The sequence below is a fragment of the Gobius niger genome (assembly GCF_951799975.1).
Source record: "Gobius niger genome assembly, chromosome: 1".
In the NCBI taxonomy this organism is placed as follows: Eukaryota; Metazoa; Chordata; class Actinopteri; order Gobiiformes; family Gobiidae; genus Gobius; species Gobius niger.
The window spans coordinates 41,974,978-41,998,647 of record NC_136852.1 but is presented as its reverse complement, the minus strand read 5'-3'; the positions used below and the strand labels follow the sequence as shown (position 1 = coordinate 41,998,647).

The 23,670-nt window shown below is 44.4% G+C and overlaps 1 protein-coding gene across 1 annotated transcript in view; it reads left to right on the top strand.

Annotated features, from left to right (window-relative positions):
• The window catches only part of fras1 (Fraser extracellular matrix complex subunit 1), a 421,086-nt gene that overhangs the window by 334,383 nt on the left and 63,033 nt on the right, over window positions 1-23,670 (top strand). The window contains exons 35-40 of the mRNA XM_079566634.1: window positions 1,401-1,532; window positions 2,327-2,449; window positions 4,921-5,168; window positions 8,099-8,250; window positions 14,188-14,350; window positions 16,964-17,096. Of these exons, the coding sequence (XP_079422760.1) occupies window positions 1,401-1,532; window positions 2,327-2,449; window positions 4,921-5,168; window positions 8,099-8,250; window positions 14,188-14,350; window positions 16,964-17,096 (951 nt within the window). The remainder of the gene's footprint in view (window positions 1-1,400; window positions 1,533-2,326; window positions 2,450-4,920; window positions 5,169-8,098; window positions 8,251-14,187; window positions 14,351-16,963; window positions 17,097-23,670) is intronic.

Below are 23,670 nucleotides of genomic sequence, written 5' to 3'. Positions count from 1 at the left end.
GGGAGGGAAACAGACAGGAAGCATTCTGCTCATTTTCCCCCGTGACGGATCGGCTTCATTAAAACGCCCGCGCCTTGATACGATTTAAATTCCCATCAAAGATAATGATACAGAGATCCAGACGGTTTCGGCGTTAGCGCGTCGGAATACGAGGGGGAAAACGGCTGAAACTGTTTCGTGGGACGCGCATTTAACACGGGAAGCTGAAAGTCACATTTTATGCTTTTGAACATTTCGACGTCCCAATGTTGTGTTTTTAATGCCACAAACGTGAGGAAGCTGTGACTATTTCATCCAGGATCTCCAGGCATTCCATCAAAGCTAGGAACGAGGAAAAATGACAGTTTCAAAAGCAAATTGGACACAACGGGCGACTTCTGAGCAAAGAATGTATATCGACACGTACCGCCTTTAAATGTGTGGGGTTTTAATTGCCATTCTCAAAATAAAATGACACACAAATGATGAAAAACAGTTACAATTCAAAGAGGTCGTCCCGTGGAGAAGGAGCAGAGTGAGCAAAAGCCCCTTTTTTCCCAGCGGGCAAATGGAAACAGCGAGCTACAAATAATCATTTGAACGCAAACAGAAAGAGTCAACACTCCTCTGTGTGATCAAGTTACAGATGTGGGAGACCCCGCCTCCTGGAGGACAAAGACGGCCGTCCCACTGGAGAATACAGTTCCCAAGGCCCTACAGTTAGTAATGAACCTCAGAGATAAACAGTGTCAATCTTATAAAGACATTGAGCAGAGGCATCATGTACAGCAGGTTCTATCGTCTAATATAGATACAAATGTAGCAGTGACGGAACTCAAAAGAAAGTTCCCCTTTAAAAGAAAAACAACATTTATTTCCAATAAGCCAAATTTGAGTTTAAGTTTCTTCACAAGAGTTAAGTCTATATGGGGCTCGAAAGTCAGGGAGTCACGAGGCGAAATACAGAGGTATTTGAACCACCTCTATGACATTTCCCTCAAGAGTGGGAAACTCGGGACACTAGGGGATCGTTTGAGGATCCTTACATACAGTAAGTTGCATTCAAATTCCAAGTTGTTTTTTGGGTTTCAACCTCAATAAATCTGGCAAGAAATCAGATAATTAAAAGTTAAGCAATATTGTAAAGTACAGGACTGTAAAGTTTGGATGCTGTCAGTGAAACAGAAGAGACTTAATGCTTCCCTCACCTCTCGAGCTCTTGCCAAGCTTAGTCCTGCACGCACACAGTGACTATACGGCCACTGCAGGGACCTCTCATCTGCATTTGAGCTCTGGGTCCACTGTGGCTTTTGTACATGTTTTAGGTTGATTGTGGGTAACCAGAGCGTGCACACAACACTTGTTTTCACACTTGTTTCCATCAATAATTATAATTCTCACGTTGTTATTTTGCCTTCCAGTGTCTGACGGGGAGCACACGACTCCGGAGATGGACTTTGCCATCCTGGTTCTGTCCAACCACCAGCAGCCGCCCGTGTTCCAGGTGTTAGACCCTCAGCTGGAGGTCAGCGCAGGGGGACAGGCCGCAATCGGTGAGGAAGACGAGACGCTCACACTGGTCACGCTGCTCACACTGGTCACACTGGCCACGCTGGTAGTCATGCTCACACTGGCCACGCTGGTAACACTGTTCACACTGGCCATGCTGGTAACACTGCTCACACTGGCCATGCTGGTAACACTGCTCACACTGGCCACGCTGGTCACACTGCTCACACTGGCCACGCTGGTAACACTGCTCACACTGGCCACGCTGGTAACACTGCTCACACTGGCCACGCTGGTCACACTGCTCACACTGGCCACGCTGGTAACACTGCTCACACTGGCCACGCTGGTAACACTGCTCACACTGGCCACGCTGGTCACACTGCTCACACTGGCCACGCTGGTCACACTGCTCACACTGGCCACGCTGGTCACACTGCTCACACTGGCCACGCTGGTAACACTGCTCACACTGGCCACGCTGGTCACACTGCTCACACTGGCCACGCTGGTCACACTGCTCACACTGGCCACGCTGGTAACACTGCTCACACTGGCCACGCTGGTCACACTGCTCACACTGGCCACGCTGGTAACACTGCTCACACTGGCCACGCTGGTAACACTGCTCACACTGGCCACGCTGGTCACACTGCTCACACTGGCCACGCTGGTAACACTGCTCACACTGGCCAAGCTGCTCACACTGCTCACACTGGCCACGCTGCTCACACTGCTCACACTGCTCACACTGGTCACACTGGTCACACTGGTCACGCTGGTCACACTGCTGACACCGCACTTCACATGTACCTGTCTCCTCTCGTTTGCGCCTCAGGAGGTCAGCAGTTGGCGGTGAGCGACGCAGACACGGCTCCAGACGAACTAGAGTTTGAGCTGACGGAGGCGCCGGCTCAAGGAGACCTGATCCGGGCCGACACTCAGACCAAGATGAACAACGGTGAGACGCGACTGCTGCTAATCCTCAAGGGCGCTGCTCAGTGTTCCGTCATTCATTATAAAGCGAACACATTGAATTTTAATTAAAGTTGCTGATGAAATATGCTGCTGTTCTTTAGTCATGTAACATTGTGCAAAACGAAATGTAAATTTACAATTAATATTTCTTTTCTTTGACAAAACAATTAAAGGAGCGAGTCACGTCACTGCACCTCAAATGGCTTTTCTCAAACCGTGCAGCGCTTTCAACACAATTTATCCATTCATCATTCATATAATAAGACACGTAGGTCAGTGTTGCTAAAGAGATCATTTCTCTCCGTCATTCTGACAGACAGGGTCATAACAAATCTGTCATGAGCTTTTTTTATGCGTCATAAATTAATGTCTTATTGTATGCATATTTTGGGGGTTTAATGAGATACACTACTGCTCAAAAGTGTGGGGTCACCCAGGCCAGTTCTAATGTATAGCTTCTGATCAGCACAACAGTTTCAGCAGTGCTAGCATCAGTGCACGAGGGTTTTCTAATCAGCAATTACCCTTTAACACGATTAGTTAACACAATGTACCATTAGAACACTGGAGCGATGCACCTTTGCACCTGTAGGAGACACTATGTAGGTGTCTCATTAAAAATCACCCGCTGTTACAATAGGGATTCACAACATTAACAATGTCGAGACTGTGTTTATGATTCATTTAATGTTATTCTTATTGAAATAAGCACTGCTTTTCTTTCAAAAATAAGCAGTTTGAGGATATTTGAGGTGACCCCAAACTTTTGATCGGTCGTGTATATTATGTGTTATTGAATATTCTGAGATTGCAGAAAGGATATTGAACAAAATCATAGAACATGAATTTTGCAACAAAAATGTGTTAAAACTTGTGCGTAAAAGTTTCAAAGGAGGACGACTTATTCAGCGCATCATCGACTCGTCAATATTAAGGCTCACATTTCACTATTGGAAACACAAATTGGAATAATTATTTGCATTTCCTCGATATGAACAGCTGGAGGAGGTGTGTGTGGACCGGGAAGTTTGGGCATCTCTGCTGAGACTGCTGCCCCCGCGACCCGGCCCGGATAAAGCGGAAGAAAATGGATGGATGGATGGATGGATGAACGTAGTGTTTAAGAAACAGTGGGCGACTGGGCAGTATTCAGCAGTTTATTTATTTATGTATGGTACATAGAATTAATTTATTTTGTTCAGGAAAGTGCATGTTAATGAACATACATGGGGCTCATGCATGTAAACCCATGGCCGCTGGCTGCTCTGCTTTATGACCACGACACTGGGGGCCGCCATTGCTGTAGTACCTCCATATCGCCACTAGGCCCCCATTGAAAAGCATTGGAGTTTAGACACCTTAAAACAACTTTAACGCCTGGTTTCAATTTTTTCAACACTAGACTAGGCTCGATATTCCTCCTGAGATAACGCTGGGTTAATCACAATGAAAGAAACCAGGCTGGTTTTCGTAAGAAGAATTTTAGAAATCTCGTACTTAATGAGGGTCGGACTGTTAGCATTGGAGCAGCGCGAGCTACACGTCACGCAAGGGCCGAGTCTACGGTGAAGATCCCGCCCTTATGCCCTTTTTAGGAACATGCTTCGTCAGAGCTGGGGAGGGGGAGTCTGTAAATCCGCCATCAATTCCCCCACGGCCGTAGTCATTATGGTAAACGGGGAGGAGTGAGCAGAAGACGTCCATTTATATATACAGTCTATGATGTAAAGCCACACCGGACATCCTGGCATATTGTATATGTTATTAGTGGTAGGGAAAACTGGAGTACCTGGAGGACACATACACAGACGTCCAGGTGGGAATCAAACCTGGGACCTTCTAGCTGTGAAGCACGAGTGCTAACCGCTGCGCTACCGTGCCACATGTGCATCTTTGAGGCTGCACTACTCGTGCCCGCTCCGTGTCTCTTACCTTCGTGCACCACGCCTTCTTCTCTCTCTCCTCTCTCTTTCCTTTTCATGTTTATCCAAGTCAGTGCTCTCAGCTCTGATGTGAGCGTGCATCATGTTAGAACACGTGACAGTGAATGGTGGTGTTTTTACCATGCGAAATGCAAACTCAAACCATGTGGTTCTTGCTCTGCTTTATGGAGAACCCAGAGGCCATGTTCAGAGACAGAGCAGCGCTGCATTCGGACTTTCATTCCTTAAATGACAGAGAATTTTTGTTTGAGTTTCTCTATAAAATGTGGTAAAAACACAAAGTTTAGGGGAATGAACTTCCATCTCGTAGAAGCAGAAACTGGGTTTTGATGCACATCGGGACTCGTGTTTTTTTATTTAAAAGCCGCAGACCCCAATGCAATCGTTGCTTTGGTTGGTTGTTGCAATTTAGTTGGAATTTACAAAAGGTTCGTCATGAAGATAAAAGAAACCTTTTCGTGCCCGAATCCTTTTCCGTTGAATCTCTTAAATCCCCTCTCTGTCTCCGCAGGCGACATCTTTACCTTCAGCGACATCACCCGCGGCGTCCTCGTCTACCATCACGGCGGCCGCTCGCTCCTCGACGACCACTTCACCGTGTCTGTGAGTGACGGCATCTCCATGGAGACGGCGTCCGTGGCGGTGGCCGTGCTGGGAGCGGTCGGGAACGGGCCGCAGCCGGACCCCAACGCGGCGCTGTCGCTGGAGGTGACGGAGAGGAGCAGCACCGTGCTGCGCAGGAACCACCTGGCCTACACGGTGAGGCGCTCCGATAGACATGCCTTTCCAATGACATCACGCATAGTTCCGGCGGCCATTTTGAATACCGAAGTAGCATTGAGCAGGCTAAACTAACTCACTGAAGAGGAAACAGACAACCTTTCTCTGTGATTTTTACAGTGTGTCACTTCAACAGAGTCTCAGTCTGAGTCAATGTTTAAGCTGCACAAGACGTTAGCATGCTAGTGGTTAGCAGCTGTCAACAGTTTATTCAATCAACTGCCAATGGCACACATGTGAGGCTCACATCTCTGAACACTGAGGAAATACTACAGTAGAGTGTGGTTGAGGGCTTTCTATTGGAGAGGTCAGAGCTGAGCTGTTCAAGCTAAATGCTAACCGGTAGCATGCTAACGTCTTCAACACTGACTCACTGGTTTCCTCACATAAACGTGCGTCTCTGGGGCCGTGTTTTTACTGTTATCTTGAGCAATGATTATGAGTACATAAAAATGCCACTGTCAATCTTTCATTTTCATACTAGAGTAAAGATATTGTTACATGTGGTAGCGCTACAGAATGCTACTTCCGTATTCAAAATGGCCGCCATAACAACAGAGGTCACATGACTGAAAGGCATGTATTGCTTGGTAGTGACACAAGTAGGAAATGTCAGTCTTTTTGGGGTCCTGAATGTCAATTCTTAAGTTAGATTTTTTTTCAAGCCTTCAGTAATGTGCAAAAAGATATTGAAATCCTCTGGTGTGTTCTGGGGTTTACATCAGGTAAAAACAATGTAAAAAGTAGAAAAAAGAGCCAACTCCACAGTGAACATATGCCAGATATTACCTCTGCTCCTGCAACAGATTGTGCAATTAGTTAAAAAACATGCTTTATATATAGGCAGCTTCAGTACAGCCATGCAAGTGTGAAGGGGGCGATAATCACCTAAGTTCAATAAGTAAATAATTATGCATGAGTCGTATTATGTAGAAAGCTATAACAGGTAATTAGCTGATCATTTCTTCACCTTTTTAATTAACTTCCTGTAAGGCCCATTGCGCGGAAAATATGCGAGAAATGTTAACGTTTCCCCACAGATGGTGAGCGCTTTTCATTAAATAAGCAACAAATCTTCAAGTTACCGGCGCTAAAGTCGTTCCACACAACCTGCTCCATATGTTTCTGCTGCAGATCGACAGCGCTAGCTTGACAGACAGAGGAGCGCGCCGATCTTCCCGTTGTGCACGACAGTTTCCGAAGAAATATCCAAAAAGGAAAACCCACGGAAGCTGAAGCTAAAAGTTTACGTGGTTATTCATCCAAACACAGTCAAATCCGCAGATTGATTTGAGCCGGTTGACACTTTTCTCGACTTATGTGACGCTAAATGCCATTAAAGTCAGTCAGATTGAAACACGCACTCAAAAACATGACTCTTTTGTGAAAAATATTGTGTGCAATTGATGCTCTGCAGAGGGCTGGGTACCGTTAGATTGTTTTCGATTCCAGTACTTTAACGATACTTGGTTTTCGATACCGATACCTGAACGATACTTTTTTCCAATACTAAAATATTGGTTGTCTAGAAGCAGAAACAGAACAATAATGTGTGAAAGATCTGCAAAGTTGCAATACTGTGTGAAAAATGGGGAATCATTTGGGAAACATTGGGAGGAAATTGTGGCAAAAAATAAGGAAAAAATGTGGGGAAATATCAAAAATTTAAATTGGGAAAAGGAGAAAGAATTGGGGGAACAATTGGAAAAACAGGCATAACGTTGGGCAAAGAAAATGTTAAAAACAAAAAAATGCTTTAAAAATAAAATAAGAAAATCATAGAAAAAAAAAGTTTAAAAATTAACAACAAAATAAATAATTTATTTGGGCTGAAACGACAAGTCACTTCCTTTAAAGGGACTATACAGAGTTTAAACATTTTAAAATGATGTATTTTCCTCCCCCTACATGTTCCAGCCATGTCCTAATGAGGCACAACTGCCCCCTGTACTGTCATACAAAAAGGTTGTTACTTCGGGTCCAAAGTGCCGTCATGAACGAGCTTAATATAGAAACTGCAGTTACATGTATGACCTGAGGTGGCAGTAGTGAATATAAAATGGCTAACTTGTATCTAGCCCCTTTAATGCTGTGCCTGGACTGACAGCATGATAACTTGTATCTAAAGATATCAGATCTTTTTTGGTGCCTGCTTTCGATGCTTATATTTTTCCAATACCGGTAGAAACTAAACTTTTTTTCTCATACCACACTGGTATCGCTTAATGTTACCCATCCCTAGCTCTGCACACACATCCCTAAACCGTACTTCTCGCTCATTCTCGCTCTTTTGAACAAGTTTGTCATTCACAACCACCTGATGCAACAATAAACTCATTTTTAACCTCTTAACTACCGCCTGAACCGAAAAGATCTTTTTCCTCACGTCATCAGATTTTTTTTCCATCATTTTTTTGTTGGGTAGTCAACTTCATTTTTGTCATTTTTTTGTCTTTTTTTTGTCATTTTTTGTCACATTTTTGTCACATTTTTTGGTCATTTTTTGTCATTTTTTGGTCAATTTTTTTTATATTTTTTGTCAGATTTTCATCATATTTTTTTTTTTTTTTTTTACATTTTGTCACATTTTTGACGTTTTTTGTCACATTTTTGTCATTTTTTCGTCAATTTGTTTAAATCAAATTCTTGTCATTTTTCTGTGACATTTTTGTCGTTCTTCGTCAATTTTTTGTGACATTTTTGCCACTTTTTCATAAATTTTTCACTTTTTTGTCAATGTTTTCTCACTTTTTTTTTCACATTTCCATCATTGTTTTCGTCTCAGTTTTGTTGCTATTTTCACAGCTTTTTTGCAGAAGCTTTTGGACTGGGGTAAAGCCAAACTGGAGAAAACGTGCTCGGTTCAGGCGGGAGTTAAGGGGTTGATGGCAGTTTCTTGTGTCCTGCAGGATGACGTGTCTCCAGACGCTCAGATCCGGATCCAGCTGGTGTCTGTTCCGATGTACGGGATTCTGACCCGCAGCGAGTCGCCACAGCAGCATGAGGAGCTGCACGAGTACTCCTCCTTCAGCATGGACGACATCAACAAACAGCGTGTCAGGTACACACACATTTGGCTTTTAAATTGGCATTAATTAACTGGCATCGCTCTGTGCTTAGTTTGTCACTCGGCAGTAACAGGGACTCTTTTGGACTGTCGCATTGGGAGAAAGAACAGTATAACACTATTATACCACCTTAAAGAGCAGGTGGTAGCACATGCAGCTGTTTTGATCACGTTTCGCGCTCTTTGATTACTAGCGCTACAACGGGACCCATCGATATATTCTCTCGGGACATGGACAGTGTTTAACTCACAGTGGAAGAAATTGTTTGTAGTTTGTCCTGCAAAAACCGTACTGCCTTTGCTCTGCCCAATCCCGTCAAGTTTAATGTTTAATGGTTTTGTATAACCCAATATCACGACAGAAGTTGCCTCACAGGGCTGCACTGAACATTAAGGCAATAAAGCAGAGCAATAAATAGGACAATGTAAAGTTCAGGTGAATGAAGTATCCAGGGAAACATAATGTCCAATAAGCGTCGGCAGCAGGTGGCGACGAGCGATGCGGGTGTCCCCTGTCCTTAGACTCTCCAGCACGGTGAGGAAAAAGTCAAAAACCCAGCGGGAGAAAAGAGAAACCTTGGGGAGAACCACAGAAGGAGAGATCCACTTCCATGGACGGAGAGGCTATTAGACCCAGGGCCGAAGGATCCCTCAGCAGACGGGCCAAGATCACAGACCGTCCAGTCCTCAGATTCCAGAATGCATGTTCCTCCGTTCAGCCGAGGTCATCCGTTCGATCTAGACAGGCACTCCCGAGGGGGAGTGGGACAGGAGACACCATGTGAATAGTAATGACTACAGACTACAGATAAATTAAATATTGTCTCATAATGAGACAAAGTCTGCAGTAAGAAGAAGAGGATAGCACTCAGTGGACCGCACTTCCCACAGCAGTGTTCCTCCTAAGGCAGCTGTACTTCAGGCTGTGGGTCAGAGCTTTACCTCACTGACCTGATCATAAGCTAATTCTCAGAGGTACGTTTTGAGCCTAGTCTTAAATGTAGGGACTGTGTCTGCTTCTATAACGTGGGCTGGGAGTTTATTCCATAAAACCAGAGCTTGGAGCTAAAGGCTCTGCCTCATACAGTGATTTTGGAGACTCGAGGAATCACTAGTAGCCCTGAGTTTTGAGAGCGGAGAGCTTTGGTTGCGTCTTGGAGATAGAGCGGAGCTAAACCCTTTATGGATTTAAATGTGAGGAGCAGGATTTCAAACTTGATTCTCAACTCAACAGGAAGCTAGTGGAGAGACTTTAGCACAGGTGTAATGTGTTCTCTTCTCTTTGTCCTTGTTAACAATATTGCAGCTGCATTTTGAACTAATTGAAAACTTTTCAGGGAACTTTTAGGACACGCTGCCAGCAGGCAGTTACAGTAGTCCAGAATCTCAAAGCTCTCAAAGCTAAGGTTTGAAAGCTAAGGTCTGAAAGCTAAGGTCTGAAAGCTAAGGTCTGAAAGCTAAGGTCTCAAAGCTAAGGTCTGAAAGCTAAGGTCTGAAAGCTAAGGTCTGAAAGCTAAGGTCTGAAAGCTAAGGTCTCAAAGCTAAGGTCTCAAAGCTAAGGTCTCAAAGCTAAGGTCTGAAAGCTAAGGTCTGAAAGCTAAGGTCTGAAAGCTAAGGTCTCAAAGCTAAGGTCTCAAAGCTAAGGTCTGAAAGCTAAGGTCTCAAAGCTAAGGTCTCAAAGCTCAGGTCTCAAAGCTAAGGTCTCAAAGCTCAGGTCTCAAAGCTAAGGTCTCAAAGCTAAGGTCTCAAAGCTAAGGTCTCAAAGCTCAGGTCTCAAAGCTAAGGTCTCAAAGCTCAGGTCTCAAAGCTAAGGTCTCAAAGCTAAGGTCTCAAAGCTAAGGTCTCAAAGCTAAGGTCTCAAAGCTAAGGTCTCAAAGCTCAGGTCTCAAAGCTCAGGTCTCAAAGCTAAGGTCTCAAAGCTAAGGTCTCAAAGCTAAGGTCTCAAAGCTAAGGTCTCAAAGCTAAGGTCTCAAAGCTAAGGTCTCAAAGCTCAGGTCTCAAAGCTCAGGTCTCAAAGCTAAGGTCTCAAAGCTAAGGTCTCAAAGCTAAGGTCTCAAAGCTCAGGTCTCAAAGCTCAGGTCTCAAAGCTCAGGTCTCAAAGCTCAGGTCTCAAAGCTAAGGTCTCAAAGCTAAGGTCTCAAAGCTAAGGTCTCAAAGCTCAGGTCTCAAAGCTCAGGTCTCAAAGCTAAGGTCTCAAAGCTAAGGTCTCAAAGCTAAGGTCTCAAAGCTAAGGTCTCAAAGCTAAGGTCTCAAAGCTAAGGTCTCAAAGCTCAGGTCTCAAAGCTAAGGTAGTGCCTGGTTGGTACTTGGATGGGAGAAGCCTGGAAGAATGTGGTGTGTGAAAGTAGTCCCACTTAAATGACACTGGCAATTAATTCTGATTCTTCAGTGGTTGGTGGTGGTCGGAGGGGCCGATGGCACAGACTGGTTGCCTACCCCAGGGCAGCTGTGGCTACAACAGTAGTTTACCACCACCGAGTATGGAGTGAATGTAAAATGCAATGTGAAGCATATGTGGGTGTCCAGAAAAAGCGCTATATAAACGCAATGCATTATTAAAGCGCAATAACATTCACAAGACTGTGCGTGATGTAATGAGGAGAGCCAAGGGAAAGTAGTTAGTGCTCGTTGTAGTCAGCGCTGCTCAGCCGATCCCTTTTTTTCTCTAAGCAGCACCGGCCTTAGGCGCCCGGTGAAAGCCCTGGCCCACCGTTGTATAGAAGATTCCTACATTGTCTTGACCAACGCTGTTGTTGCGCCAGGCGGAAGATTGGACCCAGAGACTTACCTTTTTTGTTTTGGAGCTCCCTCTGAAGAACCTACCAAACGTGAATGCCTATATTAAAGCGCCCCCTGTTGTCACAGTTCAACACTGACACATTTTACTGTTTAGAATCCTCATACACAGGATTAGACCAGACATTGGCGGTGCACATTGGCATCAGTCGACCTCCACGCGAGAGGGTCGAAACACAGCTCCAGGTCTGCTTTTGATGAGAAAACAACATTATAACATGATACAAAGCTCTAAAAGTCGATATTTACATAACACCCCCTGTTTAAATCTTTCCCAGATCCTCCACAAAAGTACATGGATTGTTCACCCTGAAAAACTGCCTTGGGTTTCCCCCAAACAAGGCATCAAGTTAAGCTCCGGTTTCGCTAACATTGCGTGCCATTGTCGGCAAATGTCACACTCATCGGCAATGCAGCCGCGTGATTGGCTCAAACCGCTAGTTTTTGGATTCAACCTGGTACGTGGGAGCAGCACAAGAGAATTCAGCGAGAATTCAGCTGCAGGCAAAAGAGCAAAAAGCATTATTAATCATATTACAAAGCATATTTTCATAAGTTAAAGTTGTGAAAGTGAAATTACCGTTGTCACATGTCGACCTTGAGTTGCGGATGGGTCCCCGGCGGAAGTTTTTTTTTTTTTTTTTTGCCTTTTTAAATAAAGTTGAATCATCTTTTCTTGCGTTCTGTTTGAGGGAAAGGCTTTGTAAACATGGCGGAGATTGAATGCTTCCTCGCAAACGCAGGGACGTGATGTTGGTTAGAAACTCAGAGGATTATACAGGGATTAGTCTGATGAAGGAGACAGAACACAAGGGAACGCTCAAACAATGCAACTGCAGGGCGAGTCACATTCCATTGTTCAGTCGTCTGTAATAAGAAGGAGACGACGGAAATTAATTGAACAAAGGCTGAATTATAACTCTACCTTTTGTTTTGTGAGAGTTTGCGTTTGGCGACCGGCCCAAAAGTGCCTCTGTGCTTCTTTTGGCAGCGATCCTCCACAATTCATCACTTAAAGGGGGCCTATTATGCAAAATCGACTTTTTCAAGCTTTACATCATGTTATTAAGTCATTCCCTCATTAAAACCATGCCTGAAGTGTTGCCTTGGCACATTCACGTATTTTCGAGTAATCTGTAGAAACTCTGATGGCGGCCATTTTAGGGATAAAACGCCTGATTCCTTCAGGAAACGCCCTCGACCTCCAGGATACGCCTCCGACCTTTCGTCACCAGCCGAGTAACCAACCACTGCTCCTCAGCAGAACCCCCTCCCCGCAGTGTCTAGCCCTAAGATGTAAACAGAGTCATCATGGAGGATTAGCTTCATGTGTTGTGAACCGGAGCCACAGCAGACTTTTACAAAGACACACATCAGTGTTTCTGTTACCTAAACACCCAGGATTAAAACCGGTGACAGGAACACTTATTTCAGTGTCTGGTTCTGCGCTGGGCCTTGATGATGCACAGAGCCTCCGGAGAAAGCTAATGCTAAGCTAAACCTCGAGTCATCACGTGAAAACGAGAAATATGCACAAATAAAGTCAATAAAACCACCACACACATAAAGAACCGTTTAACAATGATCACACACGGAGCCAGGCTTGTTGATTTGGAAGTTTATTGCTCACATTTCATCTACAATGGGTCATAGCCGAGTGGTTTTCTCCCGGAGCTAACAAGCTAGCCGCGACAAGCTAACGGGAAAATTCACTGAATACAAGCATATTATGCATTGAAAACGTCACTAAAACAGGCAACAGCTTGAAGCAGCCTTTATGATGATCACACACGGAGCCTGGCTTGTTGATTTCGTAGTTTATTGCTCACATTTCATCTACAGTGAGTCGTAGCCGAGTGGTTTTCTCCCGGAGCTAACAAGCTAGCCGCGATAAGCTAACGGGAAAATTCACTGAATACAAGCAGCATATTATGCATTGAAAACGTCACTAAAACAGGCAACAGCTTGAAGCAGCCTTTATGATGATCACACACTGAGCCGGGCTTGTTGATTTCGTAGTTTATTGCTCACATTTCATCTACAGTGAGTCGTAGCCGAGTGGTTTTCTCCCGGAGCTAACAAGCTAGCCGCGATAAGCTAACGGGAAAATTCACTGAATACAAGCAGCATATTATGCATTGAAAACGTCACTAAAACAGGCAACTGCTTGAAGCAGCCTTTATGATGATCACACACGGAGCCTGGCTTGTTGATTGTGTAGTTTATTGCTCACATTTCATCTACAGTGAGTCTTAGCCGAGTGGTTTTCTCCCGGAGCTAAGGCACTATTAGCCGCGACAAGCTAACAACCTTCACCTTCACAACATTCATTGAAAACAGGCAGCATATTATGCACAAATAACGTCAATAAAGCCGGCAACTACTCGAAGCAGCCTTTACGATGATCACACAATGAGCCTGGCTTTACACATTTGTGGTTTATTACAGACTTTTCATCAACAATGAGCTGTAGTCGATTATAACAAGCTAACGGGGTAACCTCGAAAAACCATTGTCCACCTGCGGAGATAATGTCCGTCTTTGAATCGTATGGGCTCCTGCAGATCCTGGTGTCGTCCATGGGGGTATAGTTAGAGATCCATAGGGCATGGCAGCTACAAAGAGATAGCCTCCAAACAGCAGTTATTTTTCAGGCAAGAGCCCCTTCCAAGCGTCCGGTGTGGAAGGTTCGTTTCCAAATAATATCCTGTGTGGCCATTGTTCACAAAGTGATAAACAGTAGGTCCTTTCCAACAATAAAAATTAAAATGCACCGATCGTAGTTTCAATACTGTCGAGACAACGAGCGCAGTGTTGACAGCGTGTAGAGGGGGCGTGTCGGAAAGGGTCAGAGGTTCTTAAAGAGACAGAGGCCTATTTCAAGTCATTTGCTACCTCCATTTTGAAAGAGCAATTTTATACAAGGCAGTTATTCTAATTTACTGCATTGACAGACCAACAGAAGGTTTCGTCATCATTGTAGTGTGCTATAGACTGGTGCTATGTGGCTGAAAAAAGCATAATACCCCCTCTTTAAGCATTTGGATAACGGCCCCAGACCTTTCCATAAACAAATAAAAATCAGTTTGTTCTTTTTTCTTTGTGGTTTCTGACGTTTCTTTCTCTCTTTCTCAGGTACATCACGTCTGTGGAGACCGGGAGCCAGCCCATCACCGACATCTTCCACTTCACCGTTTACGACGGAGACAGCAACCGCCTCGACAACCAGATGTGCACCGTCACCATCAGCTCGGCCCCGCGGCGCCCCCCGGAGGTCACCGTGCGCTCCGGCGTTCAGGTATTTGAATCCGGTTTACGCCGTTGTTTGAAATATCGAGTTTACGTAAAGTCGAGAAAAGCTTTAGAAAACTACTGTCTAGGCGAGACGAGTAATAAAAAAGCCTTTACGATGCTTATTTCATGACGTTTTGTCGCTTTGAGCCAGAAATTAATCCAGGAAGTGACTCCCAACATGGCTGTGACATGTTTAGTATCCACGTGTAGCACGAAAGTCTGTGAGTGAGATGACTCTGTTATCCAAATATGGTCATTTCCTCTGTGGGAGACAGCAGTGGCTAAAGACGGGAGAAATATACACAGGGCACATGTGCAGACGAAGAGACTAAACTTTAGGGCCGTTTTCATTACACTCTTTAACAACATCTCCACTATAGCTCCTGCAGACTCCACACTTTACAGGCTCCCACTCAATTACATTTGGAAGATTTCTTTAGAGGATATTTCTAATAACTAATTCCCTGTCTGATATATTGAGCTTTGAAACAAGACCTAAAATCCCTCTGAAAAAATCTGCCTTCGCGGGTCATTTTGACCCACTGTCATGTTCCGGGCATTTGGTAGCCTGATAAACCACACCCACCTTCTTTCTGCACGAAAGAAGGTGGGTCTGGCCACGCACGGTAGACAAGTTGTTGATTGGCGGCTAAGGCCGAACCAATCACGACCGTCACAGAGAAATGAGAAGGTTACGTCACTCGCTGCACCTCTATGTTTTTAGTTCAATTAACGTTAACATCAGCCAAAACTAATCATTGGATGAAGTAGTGAAGGATTTTGCCTCGCGTTCTCCGCATGAGTTTATATTCACTTCATATTTTTTTAATTGGACACAGCTGTCGTCACGTCCGCTAATCGCTAATTGGTTTATTTCACTGACAATCTGTGCGCGTTAGGCCCGCCCCTTCAAACTGCTCCAATTGCTCCGTGACCAGACTAATTCCCTGCATGGAATGGACAGGGAAGAGTATGGCAGAGCCAGGCAAGGCATTTGGATGCAAGGTGACACAAGGGGGCGCCCTTCCAGCCTTCTCAGTGTAAATGTGAGTTGACTTTCTTCAGAGTGAGACTTTAGGTCAGACACCATGAGTGACAGTAACATGACGCTAAATACAGTGAGCTCTTTGTTTCCAGTAAAAAGGCTGAGGCCTCATTGCTCTTCAGTCACAGACTGAGAAGTGAAGAAGGAAGTCATGGAGCTTCTGCTTTAGACAGAAATTCAGACTTCTGCTGCATGTAAGAGTCATATCATATTCTGAAACTCAAATGTGTAGTAAAAACATAATATATGGAAACTTATTAATACAATTACAAAAAGGTTGAAAAAAAAATAGTTGAAAATCATGTATCTAATCAAAACATATTTTTAAAATTTGTATTTACTCTCATTCTAAAAAAAAAAAAAACAGACAAACCCAGGTCATTTGTATCTGCTGTAAAGTCATGTTTGTCCCAGTTCCTCTGAGTCGTGGTGCAGCAGGACTGATGTGAACAGATGTTACAGAAGAAGCTCATGAGGTTCATTTCTTCAACAGTTACTATAGTAACTATTTTCTCCAAAGTAAAAGTAGATCTACCACAGTCCTGTCCACATCTGTCATGGTCCACCATGACCCACCACGACTCAGAGGAACTGGAACACACATGACTTTACAGCAGATACAAATGGTTAGGGTTTTTGGGGTTTTCTTTTTTAGAATGAGAGTAAATAAAAAAACTTTTTTTTTTGATTAGATACATGATTTTCAAATATTTTTCGTTTTGTAATTGTAATAATAATTTTCCATATATTATGTTTTTACTACAGATTTGAGTTTCAGAATATGATATGACTCTTACATGCAGCAGAAGTCTGAATTTCTGTCTAAAGCAGAAGCTCCACGACTTCCTTCTTCACTTCTCAGTCTGTGACTGAAGAGCAATGAGGCCTCAGCCTTTTTATTGCAAACAAAGAGCTCACTGTATTTAGCGTCATGTTACTGTCACTCATGGTGTCTGACCTAAAGTCTCACTCTGAAGAAAGTCAACTCACATTTACACTGAGAAGGTTGGAAGGGCGCCCCCTTGTGTCACCTTGCATCCAAATGCCCGGAACATGACAGCGGGTCAAAATGACCCGCAAAGGCAACACGAGGGTTGGGTCGATCCATTCTTTTGATTTTTATAAATATCTGCAATTTTGGCTAATGTTATGCATATTTTTTTTCATAATATGAGATCATAAAATGACAGAAAACTTGCAACATATTTTTCCCCATATTTATATCAGTGATGTTCAGCAAAAGTTTCAAATTGATATCTCTACATATAATTTCCCCTATTCCCTCCCGTCTCGCCTTAAGTAGTAAATAATAGACTATACTTGACGCATCTTTCAAACAAAAACATAATAGAGTCATTTTCAAGTCAGTTAATACATTAATGAAGATGTTTTCCTGCACATTATTGCATATTTCTGATGAGTTGCTAAAATATTGCTTGATCGTTGTTCTGGAGAAAGTCTCTTATTAAGTCTTTATTCATTATCACCGACCACAAGCGGCTGCAGTTTTGAATCTTTAAAACAACACGGTTCGGATAATCCCTGACCTCTTTCTTCTCGTATATCTGACAGGTGGAGGAGGGAGGCCGTGTGCCGCTGTCGACCGCCCACATCTCGGTGTCGGACCTGGACACGCCGCGCTCGGAGCTGCTGGTGTGGCTGCTCAGTCCGCCCAAGCACGGCTTCATCGAGAACACCACGCCAGGTCAGTCCTTCATCTGGCCTGCGTTTACCTCACACACCGACAAAACTGCTGACAGTGTGATTTAGACATAGACTTACTGTGTATTCATTGACTGTCATTCCTCGCTCCTCCCCATTTAAGTAAGTGAGCTAAGTCGTGGTGTCCTGCACTGATCAGCTCCGCCCCCTCCTCCTTCCTCTCCCTCCTGCGCAGCTCCCTCCGCTCCACCACAGCCTTTCACCATCTCCTGGGAAGAGCGTGGCAGACGAATATAATCCGTCTCATTCTCCAGTTAACAAGCATAAGCCAGAACAACAATAGGAACAGAAGATTTGTGTGGTTTAGCTGGGAGTCTTGCCCGGATACCTCCTCATTTGCTCCTTTTTTGCTTCCTGTAACGCACAGTGCGACGCCTCCACTGTGCTGCAGGTGTGGGGGGCTCTTGGTGCCTCTTCACTGTTTCAGAAGAAGAAATGTGTAGCCCATAAGCTAGCTGTTTGTTTACTTCTGGGTCCTTCATGGCTATGGCTGCGAGTCTTGCCCGGATACCTCCTCATTTGCTCCTTTTTTGTTTCCTGTAATGCACAGTGCGACGCCTCCACTGTGCTGCAGGTGTGGGGGGCTCTTGGGGCCTCTTCAGTGTTTCAGAAGAAGAATTGTGTAGCTCATAAGCTAGCTGTCTGTTTACTTGTTTAAAATCTGGGTCCTTCATGGCTATTGCGGCTAGTACTAAATAAGTAATTGAATAATAGTACGCTTTTTTCATGAGCATAACAAAGTGTGTACAACATTAAGTTCTCAAACAGCTACAAAACGTTCCTAAACCGTGTCTTGTGCTGCTTTTTGAAAGAGTTCAGACCTAGTTTGCTAGATTTAGCTGGAAGCCGTCACAAAAGTCAGACTGACATGACCATTCCTATACGGTAGAATTTCATCTCGATGTGGAGATTCTCACTGGTCCAGGTTGCGCTCACAGCAGTCAGTGGAGTTTTGGGAGCGTCCTGACTTTGCCCTTGTTACTCGAGCACAGATGGAGTTGCAGTTTATCCTCCTCCTCTCGTTTCGTCTGGAGAAATCACATCTCTCAGCCTCTTCACTGACTCCGCCATCTGCTTTCTCTGGTTTTACTGCCGAGGCGAGAGAAAACACGAGAGCAGGTCCTGCGTTATGTTTTTTTTAAGAATACCTTTGGACACCTTAGTCTTGGCATTTCCGAGTATGTGATTATTTTACAAAATCACCATTATTTTCAGCTCAGTGTGCAAAGACAGGGAGGAAGCCCACAGGATATACCAACAGCTATTAGCCGGACAAGCTTTGCAGTGACGGCAATTTGAGCACGGAGTTTCAGTCAACAAACCTTTCATGTAAATGTAGCAGACTAAACCTCTTATTCATTTAGTCACCTTTATATTCATGTTTGCCCATCCATCCTTTTCCGTTTCCGGATGTTAGAGGGTAACATTCAATCGCCATTTATCATAGCTGTACAGTCGTACTATCTCTGTCATAGCCTTGTGTGGTGCTCAGGCGCCACTCTCTGCCACTGAATGTTTGCTTGCATATCAGTATGACGCTCTGAGAGGGTGTTTATCCCTTTTCTCTGGAAGCATAGACCGACTTGAATGGTAGGACTAGCGCAATGTCTGGAGTTCATATCTCTGCGTCCCTCACCGATGGTAAATAAACATCTGCTGTATAAGACATCCAGACTGCTGCCCATTTTTCACCTATCCTCTCGGACACCATTGTTACCCTCTAACACCGGGTCGTGGGGGCAGCCGTTGGAGCTGCTCAAATCACGTTGCACCAGCCCCTTATGGCTCCTCCTGCAGGTGGTGGGTCCACAGAAGGACGGCCTCACGATTCAAACCGGGCCTGTTGGTCTCTCATAAGGAGCTTCAGAGCCGCTCTTTGTCTGACCCGTCACCTAGGACCTGTTTGCCCTGGGAGACCCTACCAGGGGCACGAAGCCCCCAACAACAGAGCTCCCAGGATCAGTCGGGCGCTCAAACCCCTCCACCACGATAAGGTGACGGTTCCAGGAGGGGATTCATTTTTTTATTCAACAATTTTTAATCAAGTTTGCCTAGTGATGGGCGAGCGAAGCCGATCTGTCCTCGTAAAAGTCTTGCGAAAGATTCAGAGCTTCAAAGCTGCTTCATTCGGTTTGAACACTGACCACTTGTGGACAAACTTTACTATTGCGACTTCTCATAAATACGAGATCTTTATTGTCTGTCTCAATAAAGACAGAAATCCATCTTTGACACGCTTTAAAAGGCATTCAATCAAGAGAAGTGAGTAAGTAGTGTTGAAGTAATAGAAGCAAGAGAAGTGTGGCGTTTTCAACATTTGCATAAATTGCGTGATATTGACGGCATGGTGGCTGAGCAGTTAGTGCTCTTGCCTCATGAAAAGCAAGAAGTTCCCGGGTTCAATTCCCGGACAGTATGGGCCTTTCTGTTTTTACCAGACTCACTGCTGAACCAGTGCTTGAGTCTGGTGACCGTGACATCAAATACATTTCCAGTGTGGAACAAACGTGAGCAAACAGGAAGCGGAGTAAACCAACCTGCGAAGGGCGAGCGTCTGTCGTCGATGCGGTTTTGTTAGCAGTTCTGCTTTAATATTCGCACATTATGATTCTCAAAACTCACCTACTGTCGATGTGTTTTTGGAAATTGGAATTCCATCCATCCATTTTCTTCCGCTTTAGCGTTCTGAGCAGAGATGTCCAGGCTTCCAGATGGGAAAAAAGCTCTCTCTCTTCCCTGTGACATCCATAGATTCTTTTTGAGGGGACTTCCGCGTCCAAAAAGTGGCACTGCTGTACATGTAACCGCAAATAAACTAATCTGATCGCACAGCCTCGTTTGAGTTTTCTACTGCCACCAACAATGGCGTGGGTCCCAGACTGAAATCCCTCCCTATAAACAAATAAAGAAAAGCCTCATTCTGGTCTTGCCAGGCTATTTCTGTGTGGAGTTTGCATGTTTCTCTCCTTGTGTCTGGATGGGTTTCTTCCGGTTTCCTCCACCAATTAAAAACACAATAGGTGAGTCCTCCAGCAGATGATTCCATCAGCCTGGCTCCAAATCTGGAGATGGTTCCCCTGGTCCTGCACTGAAGGAGCAGCATTAAAGGATGGGTTAAAAGTAAGGGCGTTTGGACGGGCTTGGTTCAAGTATTCAGTGTTAGGGTTTTTTTTGGTACAAAAAACCCCACAGAAAATAAACTTGCAAAATGTTAGTGTTGACAAACATACAGTATTAGAATTACTTAAATTACTTTTCTGGAGATGTATCTATAATATTAGATCTTTCAAATGTATTAATAAGTATAAAGAAGCACAGACAACAATAGGGCTTGGCAAGACCGTAATGTTATGCTTAGTAGGCTGTACAATTCAATTACTTACAAGCAGCGACTGGGCAGCACTGTGAGGATTCATAAGGCGCTACTGATCCAATAATGTCATAGAGACATTTTTATCTGCTCCAAGAAAATATTTTTTCCACCTGATATCATTAATCTTTCGAGCCTACGGAAATGTCATGCTTTGTTATTATTTGACAATGTAGCGGAGAATAAACTATGCTAAAGTCAAAAACAGTATAAAACGTATTAATAAGTATAAGAACAAAACACAGATATGAATTTTTTTTCTTGTTTTTAATCTGTTGTTTTCTATGTGTGAGTAATGTGTGCTTCTGAATTTCCTTCAGGATTAATAAAGTAATTTTTAAAGTAAGTTAGCTTGTTTCTCCTCTGGAAAAGTATCTTGTTACTTTACTGCACTACTTTATAATGAAAGTCACATGTTAGAGACTCATGCGTTCCAATAATAAACTATACATTTGTAGATCATTATTTCTGATGCGGAATACTCCATCTCACAAACTGAGTCGCCAAAAAAGCAGCTAACTCACGCAAACAGCCAAATATCAGTTAATGTATTCAATGATCGCACAATAAATTTGTCCCACTGAGCTTTATTTTGTATGTGTACAAATTACAGCAAGAGGCAACAGTAATGAGCATGAACATGCTACGGGCCTTCATAGGCACAGATTCAATGGGTGCTGCGGGACTCAAGCACCCACTCAAATTTTTGGGCACCCAGGCGAATTTGCCCTAATTACAAAATGATTAAATAAATATTGCTTAACCAGTAAAGGCGCTACTCCGTTTTTTGCACCATTGCTCCATTTGTTTTGCTGAATAGGTAGAGCGCCAGGTTCATAACCACAAGTTTGTGAGTTCGATCCTGACCTTTTTTTCTTTTTTTTTTTGACTGGGGAACCACTGGGAGGAACATACATTTTAATTGTAGACTTATAGAAACTCCCCTCCAGGAACCGCCACCTTCGTGCCCCTGGTAGGGTCTCCCATGGCAAACAGGTCCTAGGTGACGGGTCAAACAAAGAGCGGTTCAGAAGCCCCTTATGAGAGACCAACAGGCCTGAGAATTATGAGGCCGTCCTTCTGTGGACCCACCACCTGCAGGAGGAGCCATAGGGGGTGCAATGTGATTTGGGCAACTCCAACATCTGCCCCCACGACCTGGCAACGGACAAGTGGAAGAAAATGGATGGATGGATGGATGGATGGATGGATGGATGGATGGATGGATGGACTTCACAATTGAGCTCGGTTATCAGGTGGGAGGGGTGAGCTCCTTTGAAACCATTGGATCTGGTTTTCGCTAGCGATGGTCGTGACGTATGTAATGCGCCCGAGTGAGTAAAGCAGTCATTATAGCTCTTGGGGGCATTCCTTACACATTCCAAGGCTTCAATTTGAATTTCTGGATATTTGGGAGCCGAGCCAAGACGGATTGAAGAGCTTCCATTTCTTTCGAATCCGCCGCCATTGCCAAACTACAACCAGCAAATCGGCGCAAATGCTCGACGTCACCTACAACACCCGCCTCCCCCGCTCGCTGAATGGTCGGCAGAAAGTCAACCGATGTAACACAGTCACTGAGATCAATCCCAGACGTAGATGTAGGGAAATGATGACCAGATGACCAGAGTTTACGGATGGCTAAGGCCAGGCTAATAAAAACTTAGCTTTGTTCGCTTTATGCAAACAGTTTGGCTCTGTCAGAAACATCTGCAAAGGGTGCTCATACAAACATACTCATTACAAAGTGCATTGAATTGGTAATCGTAAACACACAACATACTCAACTTGATCACTACAGCTTCCCTCCATCACATAAAGCTATGAGTTTGTTGATGACATTGGAAGGGCCGATGCTGCCGAAAGCTAAGCGTTGTTGCTCAGGGTGAGCTCCATTGTTTGTTTTTTTTCTCTTTAGCTTCGTATTATCCTTTTCACCAATACGCTCAAAACAATGTGAGTACTGAAAACTGCCATGTTGCTGACTTGCTGTGAAGTTTAAGGCGGACACTTGTGTTGCGAAATAAATTGACCAGAATTGTTCCGAAACAGTTGTAGTTGACAATCAAGCGCTGCATGGTTGATCACGAAAACTTCAGCTTCTTTGAGTCAGAAAGATCCAGCTGTTGTGATTCATCAGACTCATTTCAAACAGGGAACAACATTATTGCGAGATTAAAAGCTCAAAACTTTGATTCAGCGTAAAATAGGCCACTTAACGGCTTCTGAAAACCGTCTCGTTCCCTCGCAATCCGATCAAGCTCCCTCCCCCTGTACCTCGCTTTCTCCTCTCCCCTTTGTTCAGTCCACATTTTTACAATCTCAAAGTCGAACTGGAATCCCTCGGGCGCCTCTCCATCTGTCAGCGGCTGATTACTGCGTCTCCTCCCGCCCGTTTTCCGCCGTCGCCGCGTGCTCCCGGAGACGAACACGCGCTCACAGACACACCTACAGTCATTGTTTCAGCCCGCGCTCCTCCCCCCCCCCCGGCCCCGTCGCCAGGCTCTCCGGCGCCCCCCAGAGGAAGCGCGGGATAAATGAAAGAGCTGATCGCACATGAAAGACACCGGGGGCCTTCGGGGAGGAGCGGTATCAGCAGCGGAGCAGGTTTTGAAGTCAGAAGATTAATAACAACATGCGATGGATGGGAGAGACGGCGCTGACAGATGTGGGGAGTATGTAGAGCAGAGGTTTTATGGCAGAAAAAGATCATTTAGTCTGGGTTTGCGGACAAAAACGTGTGTTCCAGTTGTTCGGGATGGGACGGTGACCGTATTTAAAGGGGGGGTATTATGCAAAATGGACTTTTTCAAGCTTTACATCATGTTATTCTGTCATTCCCTCATTAAAAACATGCCTGAAGTGTTGCCTTGGCACATTCACGTATTTTTGAGTAATCTGTACAAACTCTGATGGCGGCCATTTTAGGGATTGGTTTGCCTGAGTCCTCCTAGGAACGCTCCCACCTCCTGGAGACGCCTCCGAGCTTCTTAAAGAGACAGAGGCCTATTTCAAGACATTCACTACAGCCATTTTGAGAGAGCAATTTTATACAAGGCAGTTATTTTAATTTACTGCATTTACAGACCAACAGAAGGTTTGTTCATCATTGTAGTGTGATATTGACTGGTGCTGTGTGATTGAAAAAAGCATAATACCCCCTCTTTAAGGTACAACACGGTATCAA